The 20674-nt window shown below is 37.0% G+C and overlaps 2 protein-coding genes across 3 annotated transcripts; both read right to left on the minus strand.

The window, feature by feature from the left end:
* Window positions 1–1226: 1226 nt before the first annotated feature.
* On the minus strand, window positions 1227–8281 carry LOC108680372 (tetratricopeptide repeat protein 33). Of its 2 annotated transcripts, XM_018169181.2 has the most exons (5): window positions 7669–8281; window positions 7371–7440; window positions 2672–2772; window positions 2129–2320; window positions 1227–1839 (listed from the first exon to the last, which is right to left on the minus strand). In XM_018169181.2, exons 1-5 carry the CDS (start codon window positions 7789–7791, stop codon window positions 1474–1476), a joined length of 852 nt encoding a protein of 283 aa, XP_018024670.1. In that variant the 5' UTR covers window positions 7792–8281; the 3' UTR covers window positions 1227–1473. The 2 variants fall into 2 exon arrangements, with proteins under 2 accessions (XP_018024670.1, XP_047738094.1); XM_047882138.1 differs by lacking the exons at window positions 7371–7440; window positions 7669–8281 and adding an exon at window positions 4932–5037.
* Window positions 8282–8337: 56 nt separating this feature from the next.
* LOC108680378 (threonine--tRNA ligase 1, cytoplasmic) lies at window positions 8338–18629 on the minus strand. Its single transcript, XM_018169187.2, has 11 exons — window positions 18168–18629; window positions 15983–16126; window positions 15321–15521; window positions 14447–14701; window positions 13935–14054; window positions 13427–13577; window positions 12947–13077; window positions 12635–12798; window positions 11874–12308; window positions 11451–11679; window positions 8338–9596 (listed from the first exon to the last, which is right to left on the minus strand). The coding sequence occupies exons 1-11, from the start codon at window positions 18498–18500 to the stop codon at window positions 9366–9368; spliced, it is 2394 nt and encodes a 797-aa protein (XP_018024676.1). The 5' UTR covers window positions 18501–18629; the 3' UTR covers window positions 8338–9365.
* Between the last annotated feature and the right edge of the window lie 2045 nt (window positions 18630–20674).

The raw sequence follows: 20674 nt of genomic DNA on the forward strand, positions 1-20674 counted from the left end.
GGTCACCGAGATTTGAAAAGGACAAAAATTTAATAGAGAATGTTCAAAGATGTGCAACAAGGACAATTCCAAGCTTGAAAAGCAAGTCCTATGATGAATGATTAAAGATTATGAAGCTTCCAAGCCTCAGTTATCGACGTCTGCGTGGGGACCTCATTGAAGTAGGTATACAAGTATACTCATGGTTTATGCAAGGTCCCAAAGGATTACTAGAATTTGAAACAAGAACCAACACCAGGGGCTACGGTTATAAACTAAAAAAACTGCGCTGCAACTTCTCCATGCGACGACATTTCTTCTCGCTTCGAATCACCGGCATGTGGTTGTGGAACAGCCTCCTGCTTACATCGTTGGCGCTCCAAGTATGAACGTGTTCAAGAGCAGACTAGATAAAGCTATGGAAAATATATGTTCAGACTTGAAATGCCTAGCACCATATCGAACCCGGTGGAAATCTAGTAGCTATTTCAAACTATAGTCAGTCATGAAAAGATTCGGTCAAATGACACGATTTTAGATCTTCTGTGCACAAGGCACGAAAAGGAAAAGAATAGGCGACAGGCCACAGCAGGCCTACACTTCAACGCCGACATCACTATGTTATGTTAATATGCGATGCGTGGCTGATGACCGTTGCAAATGCCTGACCCTGAAATGTCTTTTCTCAGTCACCACGCTCCAAATCCAAGTTGATTATCATCCTTCTGTCTTCAATTCAATAACATGTTTCAGGGTCGGTTTTTCAAACTCCCTCGAACGCATGACAATGTCTATTTACGCAAGCATGACTGTCCAGGGCATACCTGATGCAAATATTTTACTTGTGTCTTAGCAATAATATTAACTCTGTCAGCATGTTGGGTTTATTCTCTATTTAATGTAGCTCGAAATTTGTATTCGCATAAAAGTGCAGCATCTACTGGACCCGGACGGTCTCATAGAGCGCGCTGGTCGTTAGGGGGCGAGTAAAGTAAATGGAAAACATTTCAAGTTACGGCTAATAAAAGTGCCACAAGTGCAGTAATCTTCACAAAACATTTAGCGTGCTGCTACAATCTAAGATAAAGATCACTGTCGTAGCCTTTCTTAACATTGCAAAACATCCACAGCTTGTTGCGGGCTCGAACTCGCAACTTACTGCTTCAAATTTTCTTAGCTTAACCGCCTGGTTTCCTTGCCGATTCTGACTAGAAACTGGCCCACAGAGCTAGGATCGAACCCGCACCTCTCTGCTCCAATCTTAGTGCTCTGAAACTTTAACCACTGGGCCACCCCAGCCTGAATACTTAGCCATCAGAATCACGATTATCAATCAATGTAATGTTGTTAATAAAGAACATTTGTAATTGGATTAATTTGATTCAAAGGATTAAATCCACATCCTATATTTAATATTAATATTATAAAGAACAATTGTTTATAAATAGCAAATCAACCTCACAGTTTATTTTAAACCAGTATCACAATGACCATCTATCTTGCAGGATATTTTGGTCTCATGCACACCATAGATCTCAAATCGACTAATGTGTCTTCTCCTTTAGAAGTGTTTGGATCGCCTTCTCCACTCTTATTGGAGCTACAAGAAGATATAAATCTAGAAGTTCCAGTTAAGGATAAACGATTATCAACTGATATATTTTTGGGCGTTGGATACTGCACATTTTTTAGTATATTAATTGAAGAGCTTGAGTCATTTTCTGTAAACCCTTCAGGATTGAGTTTCAAGTCAATGATTTCAATAGATTGAGCTTCATCCGTGTTTGGTGGGGGCGTTTGTGGCCTCTGCATCTTTGTCCTTTGCAGTTCCTTAAAAGCAGAGAGCAGCTGTGAAGCCCACTGGAAATAGCAAGAATTTAGTAATTTTTCAATGGAAGTGCCTCGTCACAGTGAAATTGATTAGCATTGACCACAAGGAATGTTTGCTAATGCTGAATTCAATTATGCAGAATGTGGTCATAAACGCCTTTTCACACAGTTCAAGCCATACACAAAAATTAATCAACCAAAATTCATTTTTACAGTTTACAGATCAAATAACTTAATTTTTCTAAAATGAGCACAATTCCAAAAAATGTTGAGATTTAAAGTGGTAATGCTTAATTCCTAAATAGTCCTAGAGGCTAACTTTCAGATCTTGGTTGCGGACTTCAGAGTTATCAGGTTGAAGTCTAAGACAGATGGAGAAGCAGAGCACAGCTCTGTGCAGCTCTCCAACACCAAGAAGTGCTCTGCCCAAAGTCTGGTGGCTACACCACCAGAGGGGCGCCGCAGCTACTGCCTCCTCAGCATATTTGATGCTGCGCACATACTCGCCAACCTTGAGAATAAAGGATTATGAGAACTTTTCTTAGCTTAATAAGGTAACTTTCATCACTTATTTTCAACTATAAAATCGGGAAAAATTGGAGACAAACAGATAAATTTCTCATTAATTTTTCCTAATTACTAAAATTTACAAATATGTGAAAGAATCAAATCCAAGATTACCAGATATCAAGGAGTCAAATTATTAAGATATTAATATCGAGGGGTTAAGGAGTCAAAGGGGTTTATTTGAATGTAAAACTTTAATTTTGTCATTTTATTTCATTTCAATTCCAGCATTGGTGCAAACTTTGCTATGTGAAGTTTTATTGTAGCTGTATATACGGTATACAAATAGACTGACCTGCATGTAGGCTTGAGCCATCATCTCCATGAGAGTGTTGTCTGAAGGTTGCAATGAAAGAGCTGCAGTCCATTTTTGAATTGCTGCCCACCATTTAGTATCTACCATAAAATAAAGTACAAAATACATGAAAAAAAGTCAAAAGTTTTCAATGTTTAAATACTTGAGGATGAAAATGGGGATGGGGATATGCTATATAGAGGATGATGTATATATATGCTTTGTGGTTGTGCTTTGTAGTATGTTGCCACAAGGCCTAGGTGGAAAAAATGTGACATTGGATGGATTCGTGCACTTGTTAAAATGAACTTCACAGATGTGTTTGGCAGAAAAAATCGCCACTAATTCCGTAGGATGCACAAAAAAATTAATTAACATTGAACTCTGCAGTGCACAGTGGAATCCAACAAACAAAACACATACATGAGAAATTCAAAGCCAGGAAGTTGTGCCAGCTCAGGTGTCAGGATGTACATAAAAAAATAGCATTAACGGTATGGAAAACGAGGTTCATGCATGTTGTATTTGAATAAGGTGAACGCAATACGGCATGGCCAAACTTCCATGCTTTTAAAGAACAAGGAAACGTCAATTAAGTTGTCAATCAAAGGTCAATGATTAAGTTGTCAAAGAAATGTCAAGAGCTGTCAATTAAATGTCAAAAGTTGTCAATAAAATGTCAAAAGTTGTCAATAAAATGTCAAAAGTTGTCGATCAAATGTTAGCCACATCAAGCTAGCAACATTGTATTATTACTTAATTTTATATCAAATCATTGAATAATAATTATATTACTTGATGTATTAAAAAATACTTAATGTAAATAAATGAAAAACAGCACCAAAACTTTTTAACACATTGACTGCAACGTGTGCCATATATGGCACACACTTAAAATATTTAGTTTTTTTTAAAAGCTAAAAGCTCATAAAAATATCAGCCAGATCATAAACTTGTGAAAAATATGATGGATATCAGACAATTTATTGTTCTGATTAGAGAGGTCTACTTTCGTTTGATTAAAGATTCCCGTCCTACTCCTACTTTCTTTTCTAACCTTTCTTCTTGGTCTTGATGTAGTAATTTCAACCTTTAACCGGAACTGTACTCATCGATATAAGGGGGTGGCGTCGACAGGATTTATAGTTTTTGCAAGATACTAATTATTTCGACACCTGTATACGGTTAAAGGTTGAAATTACTACATCAAGACCAAGAAGAAAGGTTAGAAAAGAAAGTAGGAGTAGGACGGAAATCTTTAATCAAACGAAAGTAGACCTCTCTAATCAGTTCTCATAAACGTTGTACAATTGAACGTTCATAATCATAAACGTTGTGCAATTGAATCAAGAATCTTAGTAGTTGAAATCTAGCCTGAAATAATGAGTGAGTACAAAAAAGAAAAAAGTATTAAATAAAGGGTGTTATCCTGTTCCAATATGTTGAAAATTATTTTTTTGGTATTGGTATGGATTATAACAGTAGAAAAAGATATTAGTCGTTTGAAAGTTGCCTAAGCTCACACAGAAACAGAATGACACTGTAAAAATCAACCTCACAGTGATACAGATTCCGAGCACTGGGCTAGCAATTAATAGATACTTTTTTAGCGTTCTGTCTCACTTTAGCACTAACTAACTTCCTTTTTTTTGCAATTATGTTAAAGCAAGACTCAGATCAGTACCTAGCTTGTCATGACATGATTTTCAGATCCTCAGCTTCAAATACTTTAGCGCTGGAACACAAACATCTAAAATCATTGTGATTTTGTTACAGAAACAATTTTCTTCACGTGTCTGACCTATTACTAGTGACAATACATTCAGTAATCTTCAACAACTTCAGTGATTCACATCAATTTTTACTGACTATAGAACTGATCACTATGCACCCAGGCATTTGCTACAGCAGTTTTTGCCAATAACTTGAACAGTTGTCACCATCAGTACCACTTCATGCTTTGCTTAGAGCAGCTTTGTAAGACATCACCTAAATGAATTATAAATTTCCCACTTAGCAGCATTTACCCCAGAATGATTTGTAGGTTGAGTATTGCAGTTACATTCCGATTCCACTTGCTCAAAAAATGTTTTTTTTCAAGCATTAGTACCTGAGTGATGCAAATTTTTATTGTAGTTGTATAATAAATGCCGTGTACCTCATATGGCGCACGTTGCCTGGAAAGATGAAAGTTTCCATTCCAGGCAACATGCACCAATAGAGGCTCACGGTTTTTATGTCAGAATCTTCTAGAACTCACTTAGACAAGAGCAGTGCCCACTGGAGCTGAGGAGGCAATAGTCACACTTTAGACCCTGCAGTTGGTGGTGTAGAGTTTGCCCGGGCATAGTGACAAAGCAGAGAGTTTTTTAGACTCTCCCTCAAGTTTATTTTTCAGTCCTATAAGTAGACCAGCAAAGTATCCTGGATACCAGCATTATCATACATTAGAAAGTGGTTTAAATCTTGAGTAAATGAGGAAATTAGAAATGAACTGGTTCTGAAAAATCTCTGGTTTGTCACTATCTGCTGTGGCTTATGGTTATGGTAATGTGGTGTTTCAAGAGTGGGCCACTGGGCTGCAACTTTGTAGCTCTAATGTTGTATTTAGCCGAGCATGTTTGTTTCAAGGCTTGTTTAAAAGTTAAATTTGTAGCTGGCAGCTGTACACCCTTCTTCCTAAATCCGTCATTGTGTGCTACATACCAATTCCCTCACAACTCACAAGTATTAATATTAATATGTCTGTCAGGGAAGTTAGCTTTTTTGTTAGGCCACAAGGCAAGTAAAAAAATGATTTAAAGCATCATATTTCCTCAATCGGACTTATAGATCATTAGTCAAGCCAAACTGGAAAATTGGGCAAAACCACCACTAATGAGTACCAATAAATGCCCATGGAATAGAATATATCTACTGTTTGAGCTACAAGTCTACAACTAGAGCTTTCCCACCATATTCAAACAGGGTTGGCAATGATTAAATCAAAATGATTAAATCATGTGATTAAATCACTTGATTTTTTTTATAAAAAATCATGATTTTTTTCAATTTTTTCGATTTTTTTTTTATTTTTTCATATATTTAAAAATATTGAGTGGCAGTCTTTAATTTATATTGAGGTATTGTTATTCATGGTTTAGTATAAATGTACTATGAATGACAAATTGGTATATAAACTTGTGGCCTTTAGTGTGTATTAGGTTCCAATAAATGCAGTATTTTTTGGTACAGAGGCATCAAGAGTGCAATACATTGTACGTAGCTAGCAGCTTAGCTAATTCTTATAAGGCTTTAAGTAGTCTAACTATTTGACTATTTGTTATATATTGATTACAATATACAATTTAAATGTGTTAGCTAGCTTATACAGGGTGGGGCAAAACTGATTGTACAGTTTTGAGGCGAAATAAAAGAGTAATGGAGGTACATAAAGAAGAAAGTTTATTTTCCTCATGATTAGCATAACATACCATTTAAAATACTTATGTTTTGAAAACAATATCAGGAAGATGAGGTTTGTTAGCTGCATCACACTGTTGGAGTTATTCTCGGAAGTTTCCTACAGCACATTCACACATATGGCAAGGTATGGCCATAACCTCTGCTGCAATAATCTGTTCCCTTAGCTGTGGTAGGGTGTGAGGGCGACTTCTGAACCCCTTTCTAATAATTGTTTACCCAAAAATCCCAAAGTGGTAAACACCACCTTGGCCTGTTGGCCATTATTGAAGGCAATAAGTGCCCTTTTTAGCCATCCATTATGATCCATATACTGTTATTGTTAGTAGACTAATTGCAACATAAAAAATAACACCTCAAAAAAGACATAAAAGCTGAAAAAAATAAAAAAAATCAAATAAATAAAAAAATCCAGAAAAAAATAAAAAAAATCTTTGATTTTTGATTTAAAAAAAATAAAAAAAATCCCCAGCCTGTTTTCAAGGCTGCAAGATTGCCACTAGATGAATTATCTCCTATCCAATTGTTATTAAGACTAGGTACAGTGTACAATAGGCCATGCCAGTGCCACCGCCCACCATAGGGCAGTGAGATTCGAAATATATACAAAATTGGTCAGTTTGGAGTTGCAAAATTTCATTCCTACTTGAAAAAAATTTCAATCTAGGGCAAGCTTGCAGATAATTTCACCTATTCTGATGCCTAGGCTGCCCTAGGCTATGCCATGGGTGATGTTGTAGCTATAAACTAGGTGTCATTAGACTTTAGTATTGAATATTAAGCTTTTGTCTTTAAAACAATCAAAAACGAAATGATATTTGAACAAAATTTACATGAAAATAATGTAAAAGATTAACCAAAATAATTGAGGATTGATGGAAATGGAATGATGAATTGACATAGGTAGCTATGACAAGTCAACAAGCTAGGGCAGACGGCAGAGTGCAGACTAAGCCAGGCATAGTGACAAACCACAAATTTTTTAGAATCAGTTCATTTTTAATTTCCTCATTTACACATGATTTAAACCAATTTCTTATGTATGATAATGCAGGTATCCAGGATAGGTACTTTACTCTTACTGGTCTACATGTAGGACTAAAAAATGAACTTGAGGGAGAGTCTAAAAAACTCTCTGCTTTGCCACTATGAATTTTAGCCAGGTATCTAGATTCTAGAATTAGTAGAATCTAGACTACCGGTAGATTAGCAACCTAGTTTGGTAAGTTGAACCTACTTTCAGCCAAGATAACACCTTCCTTCTTCAGTCGTTCTGCTTTAGTTGCAGCATCTTCCAGTGCAAGAGCCTTTGAAGCAGAGAAATGAAGTTCAGGCTCATTAGATGATCTCTCATGTTAGTCATGTTCTCATGTATTATGATTTAAAAATCAAATACGTATATATCATATTAACAATTTTAACAATAACATCTGAAACATCATTAACATCATAACATGTATATGTAGCTAACAATTCTTTTCGTTTCTCAAATACTATAAAAACTTCATCAAATTAGATAGAACAGAATATTTTACCAATTTCTTGCGAGGCTGCTCAAAGTCATCCAAATCGGAATCGAATGGATCTGTAGAAAAACCTACAGGTGCAGAGTTCACCTGAATATTGATCTTCTTGCGCTTCCACTCAAATTTTTGCATTTTGAGCAAATAAGGTAGAAACGTAGAATATCCGACTAATTTAAATACCGTCGTAGATTACCGTGCTTTTCAAATAGAAAAATCAATAGAGCAACAACTTCTAATTTACACACAACGCAACCATCTTGCATACTTGCTTCAACGAGACACCGATACGATAATCTACTCTATACTATAGGCTTAGTACTTAGTAGGGGCTGTAGGGCCACTGGCGCCTGGAATCCAAACTCCGAAGTTACGACTTACGATTTGACTTACAAGTACTTCAAAATCCATCGATGCGGATCCAATACACGATGGCGTATAAGAGAAATCGATTTTCCTGTTGCAAATTTGCCAACAGGCATAAAAATTCTTCGATTAGCAATAACTTTTTTGATAACCTTCATCCAAAATTAGTAACATCCACATGGCCTATTTATAACAAAAATCCTCAAATCACTTCGCAACACATGATGAACACTGAATAAAAATGTCATGTTAATAAAACGTGATAAAATAACAAATAAAAATGAATAAAAAATCAAGGATAAGAATAAAATTGCGTTGCCAATTGCAATATATTTGCAATAGAGCATTGACACTTGTTGGAATTTCAAAATGTGTTTTGACCTACAACAGGACGGCAATTAAAATCTTCCAAAATTGAGGGAATTTATAAAAAAAACTCTTACTCGCGCCAGATCAAACACAGACGACAAACACCCTTTAATGCATATATTATCAATGAGAAAAATCTATTCGCCCAAGACCAACACGTAAAGGAGCAAACCATCCGAAAAAGCGAAAACATGAAGATTGCCATTCGATAATAAAAACTTTCATAACACTCGGCAAAAACAGTAGTAACGAAACTCATGATTGATACGTATTTTGGTACAGATTTATTATATCCGGTGTAATCTGCTGAAGATTTAAATGTAAACGGTTGTAACTTCAGCTGGTACTGGTGCAATAACCGCAAATGAGACAATCTAACGAATTATCCTGGTTTCACCATCTGTAAATTCGTATGTAGAAAAATTGAAAATGTAGTTAGTTTTATTACCCAATCAGTCGATTATTCACTGAAAGTTCATCGACCACAGGAAATAATAAAAAAAACGCCCACATTCCCACAAGTTCAAACTTGACTACCGACCCATGCAGAAATGAGTTCATTTACAGCAGATGCAACACGAGTACTCGATCATCTTCTTACATGTTAAAACTACTACAAATAGAAATCATAAGTTAGAAAGCTAGAAAACAGCCAGGAAATTACTAAAATAAAAAAGTCTAACCCTTAAATATTCAAAAGAAAACCTTACGACTATTACTAACCTTACTAGAGGAACAAAAACTGGTTCAAAACGAGGTATGGTACGATATTTTTGGATTTTTTCTCATGTGAAATTTAAAATCAAATTTTATGGCTGAAATTAGAAAGTTGAGAAAACCAAAATAATATATAGCTGAAACCACACGTCGTCATCGCTTTGACATTCACCGACGACAAAAAAAGTATAGAATAGCAATCATGTTCTTGTAGAAAGAACTTTAGACCTGAAGATTGAAACAGTTAAGGCAGAGCTTTAGAAGGAGTCTTGCCAGTTATAAACGCGGTTATCTTTGAGGACTCGGAGCTTTTGAATGACGTCGTCAATGCCGTGCTCTCCGTGTACTTTGTTGTCTCTGGTACGCACGTTGACGGTGCCAGACGCCTTCTCCTTCTCACCGACAACCAAGATGAAGTTGTACTGCTCTAACTGACCGTTGCGGATCTTCTTGTTCATCGTGTCGCCAGCGTCGGTGTCGGCATCGACCTGAAGTACACATCGTTAAATGAGACAGATTGATGAATCGTGAGAATTATATGAATATAAACTAATAACTTGAGAAAAGTTGCGAAGAGTGCTGTCGTTTGAAGATACATAGATGAATTACGTGAATAAAAATTTGAGTTGGCAATCAAAGTTGCGTTTAAATGACTAAGAACGTAGTATGGTTCAAATTATTTCACATGGAACGTCGGTGCACTTCGGAACCACCTGCAAAATCTTCCTAATGGTTTATTGAAGGACGCATCGCCTACTAAAGGCCATAGGCCAAATCGTGCGCTACTGTCATAATCAACCTAAATTGGTGGTAATGGAGATTCTGCCTTTCGCGTAAGTTCAATTTGTAGCTGTTCATGTCGGTTACGACCACTACTACCCGACGTACTCCAGAACGAACGGCTACGAGAATCTTCTAGTGACTTTGAAACATTTGAATGATACATCATTCAAAGAACGAACACGGCGCAACAATTGTCGTTCGAGGGTACTATAATAAGTTGAAGAAAAACACTGAAGATTATTGAAGCCACCGCAGAACAAATCTTATACAAAAATGTCCACATTCACAGAGAGCAACCAACTGATAATGTTTAATGCTAATGATACCGCTGGAGGTATCGTATCATTAACAGGCACTGAAACGGCACCACCCCGAAAAACTAAATAAAATAACTTGACGCCCGTGAGACCTACTCAGCGGCGATACAGCGCGACTTGGAACAATACGGTCGAGTGAGTTTGTGAACTGTGCGGAGGCAGCAGTAACAATCATCGCGATCACAGCGATCAACTTCTCCCGGTGAAGCAGTAAAGTTAGAATATGGAACAGAAACTTGAGTTTTAATTGCCAAGCGATAGATTCAGCTAATTGGTCGAGAATTATGAGTGATTTCCAAAGGGATAAAAATCTATTAGGGAATCCGTGCCTTCTGGATAATTGTGTTCGGGTAAGGATGTGTCTCAAATTCCACAGAATAAATTTGAATGCATGCAGTGTTTCCGACCCTAATGTTCTCGCGTCATGACTTGAAACGCTTTTTTTAACATGCCTAACTTGACAGTCTTGTAGAAAGTAAACGTACGCTTCGCAAGTCAATAATTAATGATATGCAATGGAAGCGCAGAGAACGTCAATAGGTACTAAGGAAAAAGGTCAATCAATTGAGAAGCTTCCAAAATAGACCGGTATCTTCCAAGTAGTATCAAAAAATTTGCAAAAAAGCTGTGATGGATCTTTTTTGCCAAGTCTTGTAGAGATAGACATTTTGCGACTTTTATTTTGTAATAAAATTATAAATTACCTTTACCTTGGCAACACCGTTAGGAAGATAACGTCGCGCACACAATTTTCTCGTTAAGTCATTATCGTTCGGCTGATCCCCGCTGCAGGTTAGTTTAAGCTCTAATAGGTTCCTTTTTATTGTCTGAATAATTGTTATATTGTATTATTATTTCTCTTCATTCATCTTCAACGACGATCATTTATTAGATTTACTTTTCAACAGATACGCACGTTGCCAAGGGTATAATTATTTACACAATTTTTCCACATCTTAATACATATATTCAGAGCCCACCTTGTTATTCATTTCACTGCATTAAAATATCAGTTCCAGTCTCTTTCATTTCCATTCTTGTTTTAGTGTGTTGGTAATGACTGGCACTTACCCCACAGTCTAATGCAGATTTACATAATATCATGCACTTAATTATCCAATAAAAGGCACACTAAAAAAATTAACACAGCTTCAACGAAATAAACAATTTGTAAGAATTAAATTGGTTCCGAACATGAAACCTCGTTGGCATGTACATTCATAATAGAAGTCTTAGACACACCTCAAAGCCGGCAGCATGTAGCCTGTTCCGCACACTGACAGCGTATTCGTCAAAGGGCGGAGCCACAGGGACCACCAGCACCTGGCGGGGGCTCAGCCAGAAGGGCCACTTGCCCGCGTAGCTCTCCGTCAGAATGGCGATCATGCGCTCCACCGACCCCAGGATAGCGCGATGAATGATAACAGGGCGCTTCTTCTCTCCGGTTTCTGACACGTAGCTCAGGTCAAATCTGCAACATGGGTTAAAATGTCATAAATCGCCGTGTCTATTCTACATCAGTTACGGGATAAATACAAAAAATAACTGATCTTCTGTTACACCAAAAGCATCAAAGAACATTTTTCAAGAAAATAAGATGTTAATTCGGATCACTATTTACAAATAACTAAGATCATACTTAATAAGAATAATAAATTCTTCTACCTGATGGGCATTTGGAAGTCCAGCTGGATGGTGGCGCACTGATGCAATCTCCGCAGCGCGTCGGTGACGGTGATGTCGATCTTGGGGCCATAAAAAGCTCCATCACCGGGGTTCAGCGTCCATGCTTTCCCGAAATTATCGAGAGTTTCCCTCAGCTGGTTTTCGGCTTCATCCCAGAGCTGCAACTCTCCCATGTATTTCTCCGGACGAGTAGAGAGGCACAAATTAAATTCAAAGCCGAAAATGCCATAGACGGACTGGAGGAAGTCCAAAGCCCCCGTGATTTCATCCTTGATCATGGAGGGTGCGCAGAAAATGTGGGCATCGTCCTGTTGGAAGCGTCGGACTCTCGTCAGGCCGGTGAGGGCGCCAGAAAGTTCATTGCGGTGCAGAACTCCGAAGTCTGCCATGCGCAAGGGCAGCTCGCGCCAAGACCTGACGTGAAATTAACAACCTTAATATTTAATTAATTAACAGCAACAACCTTAATATTTCCACTCATGTACTCAGTAGAGAGTAGACAAACTCAAGTATCAATAAGTGTATGAAAAAAAAATTTAGATGATGGCAAATTTCACAGCATTATCCAAAATTTCCCCATGGTTTGGAATATAAAAAAAACATCATCGCGCATATGTTTTATTTGAGGAGAGCTCAAGTATCGACCAATTCCTTGATAAAATGAAAAGAAACTAACACATGTTGCAGAAGTACTAGAATTGTTCTGATTAACTAAGAGGAACATCGAACCCTTTTCATACCTGGATGTGTGATTGAACATGAGGCAGTGACCAGGACAGTTCATTGGCTTCAAAGCAAACTTTTCCTTCTCGACCTCAAAACAGAACATGTTCTCTGCGTAGTGCTGCCAGTGGCCCGATGTCTCCCACAATTTGGTGTTGTACACATTTGGCGAAATCACTTCCTGTCAACATAAATAAATCTCATTATCCCTCAGAGAATAAATTCTGTAAGATGTAGCCACACGTTGCTATTTAGAAGGAAATTATATATAAATAATATAATTCGTCTGATAAATTGAAATACTTACAATTAACGGAAAGTAACGTCACCTGGAAACCTCGTTTCCGATATTCATCCTTAATGAAAGAGATGAGGGCGTTGTAGATAAAGGCTCCACGAGGCGTGAAGAAGCAGCTGCCGGGACTCAGTTCGTGGAAGAAGAAAAGCTTCTGCTGGATACCTGATTTGGATAATGTATTACATATGTAAGCAGCCATTTTCAGTGCTTTTCTATCAGGATGGAAATTCACCAACAACAAACATAGTCTACATTATACAGATAATCTCTGCTTCCTCTACATTCCCCTCCTTGGTATACTCAACGCGGATGGGCTATAATAAACTAAAAAAGGTTTAACTAATAATTATTATAAAATTTCATTTATACATTTCTATCCAAAAAATTTAGAATTACTTCTATCCAGTTTGATAATGTTCGAGAAATGTTCTTAATCTTTCAGAGAATGAAGTTATCTTCCAAAATATTGAAAGTCTACTCCAACTGGGGCAGGAATGAGACATTCACTGACCAAGTTTTCTGTGATCGCGCTTGGCGGCCTCTTCCTGAAGATGTTTCCACTCTTTTAGCTGCTTGGGGTCGGGGAAGCTGATGCCGTAAACGCGCTGAAGAGATTCAGCGTCCGCCCTGCCCTCCCAGAATGAAGAAGACGCTTTCGTCACCTGTGAAGAGCGACACTGGGCTAGTGGTACTCGAACCTTGTTAACCAATTCAATATGAAACGATCTGTCCATTATGACAATCATCTAAGAAGTGAATGTTCTACCTATTCAGAATGTAATTTTCTATTGGTATTATGTTAAATTTTTCCTCAGTGGCTACTCATAAATAATAAATATGTATTGCCTTGTATGTAAAATATATCCTTCCAGTTCAAGCAACGTGAACCTAGAGGTCAACTACAACCATCACAACAAAATATTGTGAATGACTCCACGAGTTACTCATCAATTTCGAGTATTGAAGGTAACTATCCTTATCGTGCCTATAGATACTATGATTTACGGTGATATACTTACAGCCATGGCCTTTATCTTGCCGGTGTTCCTGACATGTGGGCCGCGGCAGAGATCGATGAGCGGACCACAGCGGTAAACAGTCGTCGTTGGCGTCGTCACGCGTTCCTTGATGATTCGCACCTGGGCACAGTTCATGGTAAATATAAGGTAGTCAACAAAAATACATACATGTAGCAATAAAATAATCAAATTGTCAAAACGGAAAACCCAGGCAACCTTCCTGTGTGGACAGTTGGGAAATAATCGGACAAATTTTAACTCTCAAAAATAAATTTTTTTAGAGCATTACACGAATCAATTACCCAAGAAATTGAGAAAATATGCGTATTGCTTTGCATGGCACACAAACAGAGGGAGAAGAGAGTAGTCGATCATTACTCTCGATCTTAACATAGACCTAATTTTTGAACAATTCGCAAAAAACTCTGCTAGCAAGAGATTGCCTAGTAGGTACTTTAGATGCTACACAAAATTTTTCACCAAGTTTTCTTCAGCATTTGCACATAACCGACCTTGAAAGGATTGTACTCGAACATCTTGATGAGGTCTTCTTTGGATACTTCTAGCCTCTCAAAAGGCTGTTTTTCTTTAGATATTTTCTTCATGAGGTCTTCAATGACAGGGAAGTCCGTGGACGACACACCGTCTCCCTCGTGATGCATGTCGTAGTAGAAGCCCTCCTCTATGGGCGGTCCATAGCACAGCTTGCCTCCATAGATGCGTTCCATTGCCTCGCCCAGCACGTGAGCAGTCGAGTGCCAGAATACCTGAAGTTAAAGTCAATCTTCATGGGGGGACGAACATGAGAACAACGAACATCAGGGCAAGAATAAATGTTGAGAATTTTTCCACTACAAGGAGCAATGAAAATTTTTTCCTAACAAAAAGTACAGTTCAGTTAAGAGCACATAAATTGTATGATAGGTAGTGAATAGATGCGCTATATTAAAATTTTTGCTCACTTCCATTTGGCTTTTTTATACATAATTTATGAATACTGAAGAAAACCTAATTGAACAAGGAAAGCACGTGGAGCATCAATGACACAACTTGATGGGGATGCTCGCTCCAATTTTTTTTTAATTGTACAGAAATTGATGAAATTAATCAGCCATTCTCAGTATGCACAATACTACCTATACAAATATCATAAATGTTGGAAGTATTGCACAGATATTTAATACATTCTGATTAGTTCACAGTGGGGCAAATTCACTAACAAATACAAATGAAAAAAAGGATTGCCATTAATCACTAGCCTTCAAAAATCATGATCAATCCTTAGCTCCTCCAATCACAGAAATAAATCCCAGTACATAAAAAGGGGAAATACGTAAATAACAAATCTCAAGTCTCGTAGCTTGGTTACATATTCAAGGAGATCACCTGTTTAGCATCTGGGTCATCAAATTTAAGCAGTTTCAAACTACAGTCTTGAGTGAGAGGCCGATCAAGATCCCAGACCTCTTCATCCACCTTAGCCACCACAGTGGTATCGGCAAGACCCTGACTAATCTCCTTAGCCACATCATAAGGGGTGGTGCGCCATGAAAGACCTTCCTTCACAGTTCCATCAGGCAATGTAACCTGATAAGAAACAACTAGTCAAAATGGGGAACAGAATTATTTTATACAAGCTATTTAAAGGATCAAAATTTTTTATATGAAATTTAGAGGATCCAAGCATAAGCCTGGTATGATCTATATATGCATAATTGACTCAGAGGTTTATTTGGACAGATGAAAGTACAAATTGCATCAACATGCATATAATAACTGCATAAATTGCATCAAAAATTACCCTTTCTTGGCTAACTCACCCAGCTGTATTGCCATAGAATCAACAACAATTTCACACATTTATCCAGACTGATGTTGAACTACCATCATATTATCAACTGTAATCTATTCATATTAAAGTAAACTATATTATAATCTGAAACATTGAATGACTGCTGAAATTTTAAAATGAAAAACTTTTTAGTTTCTCTCCCTCTTATCAACCATTCAACCTGCCCTATTTTTGGTGAGCAATGTCGCAAATTTACCTTAATGGGTTCAGGGGTTTGGGATGCAATAAAATCATCTTGTTTCTTCTTCAACTCATCCCACATCTGCAGTCTGTGTTCAATGAAACCTGGCGGAGGCTTGAGCTCACACACGGAGCTGCCACCATCACCCTTACTTTTGGACTGCACATAAACGAATTATGACATAAATAAATAGATTGTGCCATAAATAAACAGATTATGCTGTAAATAAATAGAAGGCCATAAATAAAATAATTGGTGGTAATGATAATTGTGTCAGACGTTGACCAATGAAAAAAGTATCAATAATACACTTGAGATTCTGATAACTTGCATTCAGATGGCACACAAAAAATGTATTGCATGACAATTGCTCAATTTAATCTATGAGTAATAGAATAGCATTTAAGATCTACTAAAGCAAAAGGAAAACCATGTGCTTTATACCTTTATGTATAGTCAGATGGGGTAAGACAGGACCGAAATCACTAACAAGCCCGTAGCATCTATACCATGAATAATTAAAAAATCCTAAACCTATCACAAGGTGTATCTATGCAATGGGCTTCTAAGCTACAACTTTGACGTTTTGCATCTAACATTGTTTTCTGTACAGATTACAAAAAGTGAGCTGGTCCCATCTTACCCCATTGGGGTAAGATGGGACCAGGCTGGGGTAAGACAGGACCAACTGGCAATTCTTATGTTACAAGATTTTTAATAAAATTACAGATCTGATATTCAATATTATCCATCTAGAAACACATTATTTGATTAAACAACCACTTCTCACTGTTTTGTATTGCGGGAAGTCAACTATAATATCAGTCACATTGGAGTTTTTGTCACGAGAAAACTTTGTTAAGCATAATAATAGTGGGTTGGCTTTGGTTCATTGTAGAGCACTGCTAAATGCTTCATGTATATTCCATTAGTGTCATTGTCTGAAAAATTTATCTAATTGGTAATAAAACCAATGGATAATAACTTAAGTGTCGAGACATCATGTGTTTCCTTGCTAACTGCATTTGTGGTGCACTTCTTTAAACATAGCTCATGCCCTCTCACAGAGTTGCAATCATAATCATTTTTCATGTTTCACACAATGATTTTTCCCCCGGCCAATCTGGCACATAGTTTTGCAGGTCAATAATGGGAACTGACATCCCTATTTTCTCCATCCCTTTGATGCAATTTAAAATAGTGCACTAAATTTCTCTAATTAAAAGAGCTAACAAGTTATAATGAAGTTTGAGCCAAAGATTAAAATTTTGACCAAAATACTCCATGTACTGACTGCACAATAATATATTCATTTAAAAACTATTTTTGATAAACTGTTGGGTAATACGTAATAGAGGACCATTTGTGGGGGAAGACAGGACCGCTTGTGTGGTAAAACAGGATCATTTAGTGGTCCCGTCTTACCCCATGTCCAGTCCTTTTTTACCCCATGTTAGAATACATGTCAGGCAGTGATGGTAGCAGGTAGGAATGCCAAGTATGTCTCAAAAGTTGCTTATTACTTGAGGTTACCTGCCTACATCCACAAACCTGGCCAAAAAATTTTTTGTCATTAGACAGAGCTTATTTCCTAAACAGGGTTAACTATTTTGTGACCCTACTTCACATAGGTTTTCTTTAAAAATTAGCCAGAAATTCAATATTTGCAGAAGAGGGTTGAAACAAACACTGAAATGACAGGCAATGATTGTTCTAACATATTCTTTTGTCAAATTAAATTCAGTGCAATTAGAATGCATGCCATGGGCTGGTCCTTTCTTGCCCCATGAAGGCTGTGATCCTGTCTTACCCCACTTGACTATATATCTTGCATGCACAACATAAAGCAAAAATAAAATGCATGAAATTATGAAGCATTAATCAGGACAAAAATTTACATAAATGAACATCAAGCAACTTGGAGCATGTAAAAGCTACCACTTTAGCCTGTTGTCAATGGCAACCTAAATAATTTTAAAATATTTTGAAGTTCAAATAATATACAAGGGTATAAAAATTAGGATGGTTAGAGAGGGAGTTTAACAAGAGTTATTTGTAGGCAAGATAAGATAACTTTTGTTCCACAAGCTGCAGGTTTTATTCAAGATGGTGACTATAAGTTGGTAGTGGGTAAAATGCCAATTCTAGGGAATGCAAAACATTGTAATGTTCTGGAAGATTAATAATGAAAATCCCTCACCTCATCTTTATGCTTATGTTCCTTTGGCTGCACCATTGCTTTCTTATCCAAGGATTGACTGGAGTGTAAATTTTTTATAATTTTTACTCCATCAATAGAAATAGTGTCAAATTTAACTGAGCTTATTGCCTTTACTTCAACAGAAGAAAAACTGGCTACATGATTAAACCATCTTAGAATATTGACATGCTTTTCATAAGCAGTTCTTGCAGCAGAAATTGATCGATGCAGCATAACATCAGCAGATGAAAGCTGATAACCACAAATATAGCTTTGCCTTGATAATAATCTGTCCAATGCTCCCAAATCAAGAACTTCAAACCTCTCTGACATCCTTCTTAGTTAGAAGAGTTACATCAATAGAGATTAAAATTCATCTTAAATCACACCTCCATCCATTAAGCAATGAAGAAATACAATATTTCCTGTTAACTAGTTCTGAAACACTTGTAATCATAAATGATACATATATTATTAAGGGTTGCATATGAAAAAGAAAATTAGAAAGTATTTTATATAACAGCTATATCTATTCAAGATTAGTTGGTGCCACTAAGTTGTTGGATAGAGCAAAGAAATAAGAATCACCAAATTTTACAAAAAATCAGTATGCCTTAGGGTTTAGGCCCCTATATTAGTCATATATTATTATGTACCTATATTAAATATTCATATATATATATATATTATGGTAGTGTAGTTAGGCAGAAGTTTTTCATTTATACAGGTTTGATTGAAGACCAGAGCGTACGGTACATTTTATTGATAATTTTCTTACTGTTTTTTACGATGAGCCAAACAAAATTTCTTGCAGGTGCTTGGATATCAAAAAGCAGATTACCAAATGACATTTTACTAGAATGCAACATTTCAAATATATCTATATTCATTATCAAGCAAGTGAACAGTTATTACAAAGCTAAAATTGAAATATGGACATGACATAAGTTCATACAGAAAGTACCGTAAAATGGGGTTACTTTGACCGGCGGGGTAACTTTGACCACTTTTCGTTTTTTTAACAAAAACCCCCAAAACTCAAAAACGATTTGACATAGAAAAATTTTGTCAATGGCCATCAAAGGCCTAATACTGAGAGGGTAACAAAGACCATCACTTTTTTTGAAATTACATCAAAACTATGAGAGGCAGGAGCCAGCAATTTATGGTAAGTAAAGCTAGAGTATAGACCTGTATTTTGCATGTTTCAATTTAAGTTTAACTTATCTAGTAAAAAAATGGCATCAATTTGAAAAAAAAGTGGTCAAAGTTACCCCATTTTACGGTATCGTAGATACAGTTCAAAATCAAAAATCAAATTAATCCAAGAATAATTTCAACGTCCTGACGAATCCCGCAGTTTGCAAATTGATAGCAGGAGACTCGTCCTTAATGATGAGAGCCTCCGCTATCGACAGTCTCGTAGTGTCGGGGCACTGACGATGCTGGTGTAGGCCTCCAACATGGCACGGGTGATGGTCTCGTTGTGGGCCTCCCGCATATGATTCTTTGGTCCTCCAGCTTGCAGATGGCATGGAGTCTGCGACTCAATGTCGTGCTAGTCAAACCGATGTAATTTACATTTTGGAGAAGTCTACAACCTTCTTTCATGCAGGAAAATTTGTAAATGACATTGGTTTCTTGTAGCAGTCCAGACTTTTTACATGGATTGTTTTTCATGATTAAATTATTGATCTTTTTGTTTCTGTAGTAAATCATAAGTTGTATTCGGTCAGTTACAGTTGTGCAGCTGATGTTATTTTGCACAATTGAATTGAGGACTCGTTCATCAGTCCTATGACCATCGTTCATTTGATTTTGATAGTAAATTCTGATGACGCAACCTCTTGATGGGGAATCATCTGTTTGGTTTTGATGTGCTCTGATATTAGAAATTTTTTTGTCAATCGTTTTGTTTACATAGCCGTTGTTGACAAGAATTTGTTTGCAGGTTCAAAGTTCAGTTTTTAAGTCACGAGCAGAGGTACAGGTCTTGAACGCTCGATGTATGAAGGCGCATATTGTGCTGATTTTGTAGCGCTGGGGACATTCGCTTTCTTGGTTCAGGACCTTTCTGACATCTGTAGGTTTTCAATAAACTTTAGTGAGTGACAAACGAATTATTATCGTCTTGCACCAGGACGTCCAGAAAAGGCAATGTGCGATTTTATCCAAATTCGTAAGTGAATGTCAAAACGGAATTGCGTTCTAAAGCCACGCGAAGCTTCATCATGTGAACTTTTTCTGGAACAATGACAAAGATGTTGTTGACATGTCGACAGTAAAGGTCAGGTTTAAGAGTTCACACATGTAGAATTCGGCAAATGTTGGACCAAGAGGACTGCCCATTGCTACACCGTTAATTTGCTGGTATATTTTGTTATCTGGGGTCCGAAAAGGCGATTCTGAAGTACAGAGGTGGAGGAGATCAAGTAGAATATTTTTAGGGATTAATGGGGCTGACAAAAATTCATTAGAGTAGATATGTTTGACTATTATTTCTAAAG

The sequence above is a fragment of the Hyalella azteca genome, unplaced genomic scaffold, assembly GCF_000764305.2.
Source record: "Hyalella azteca isolate HAZT.00-mixed unplaced genomic scaffold, Hazt_2.0.2 contig9715, whole genome shotgun sequence".
Classification (NCBI taxonomy): Eukaryota; Metazoa; Arthropoda; class Malacostraca; order Amphipoda; family Hyalellidae; genus Hyalella; species Hyalella azteca.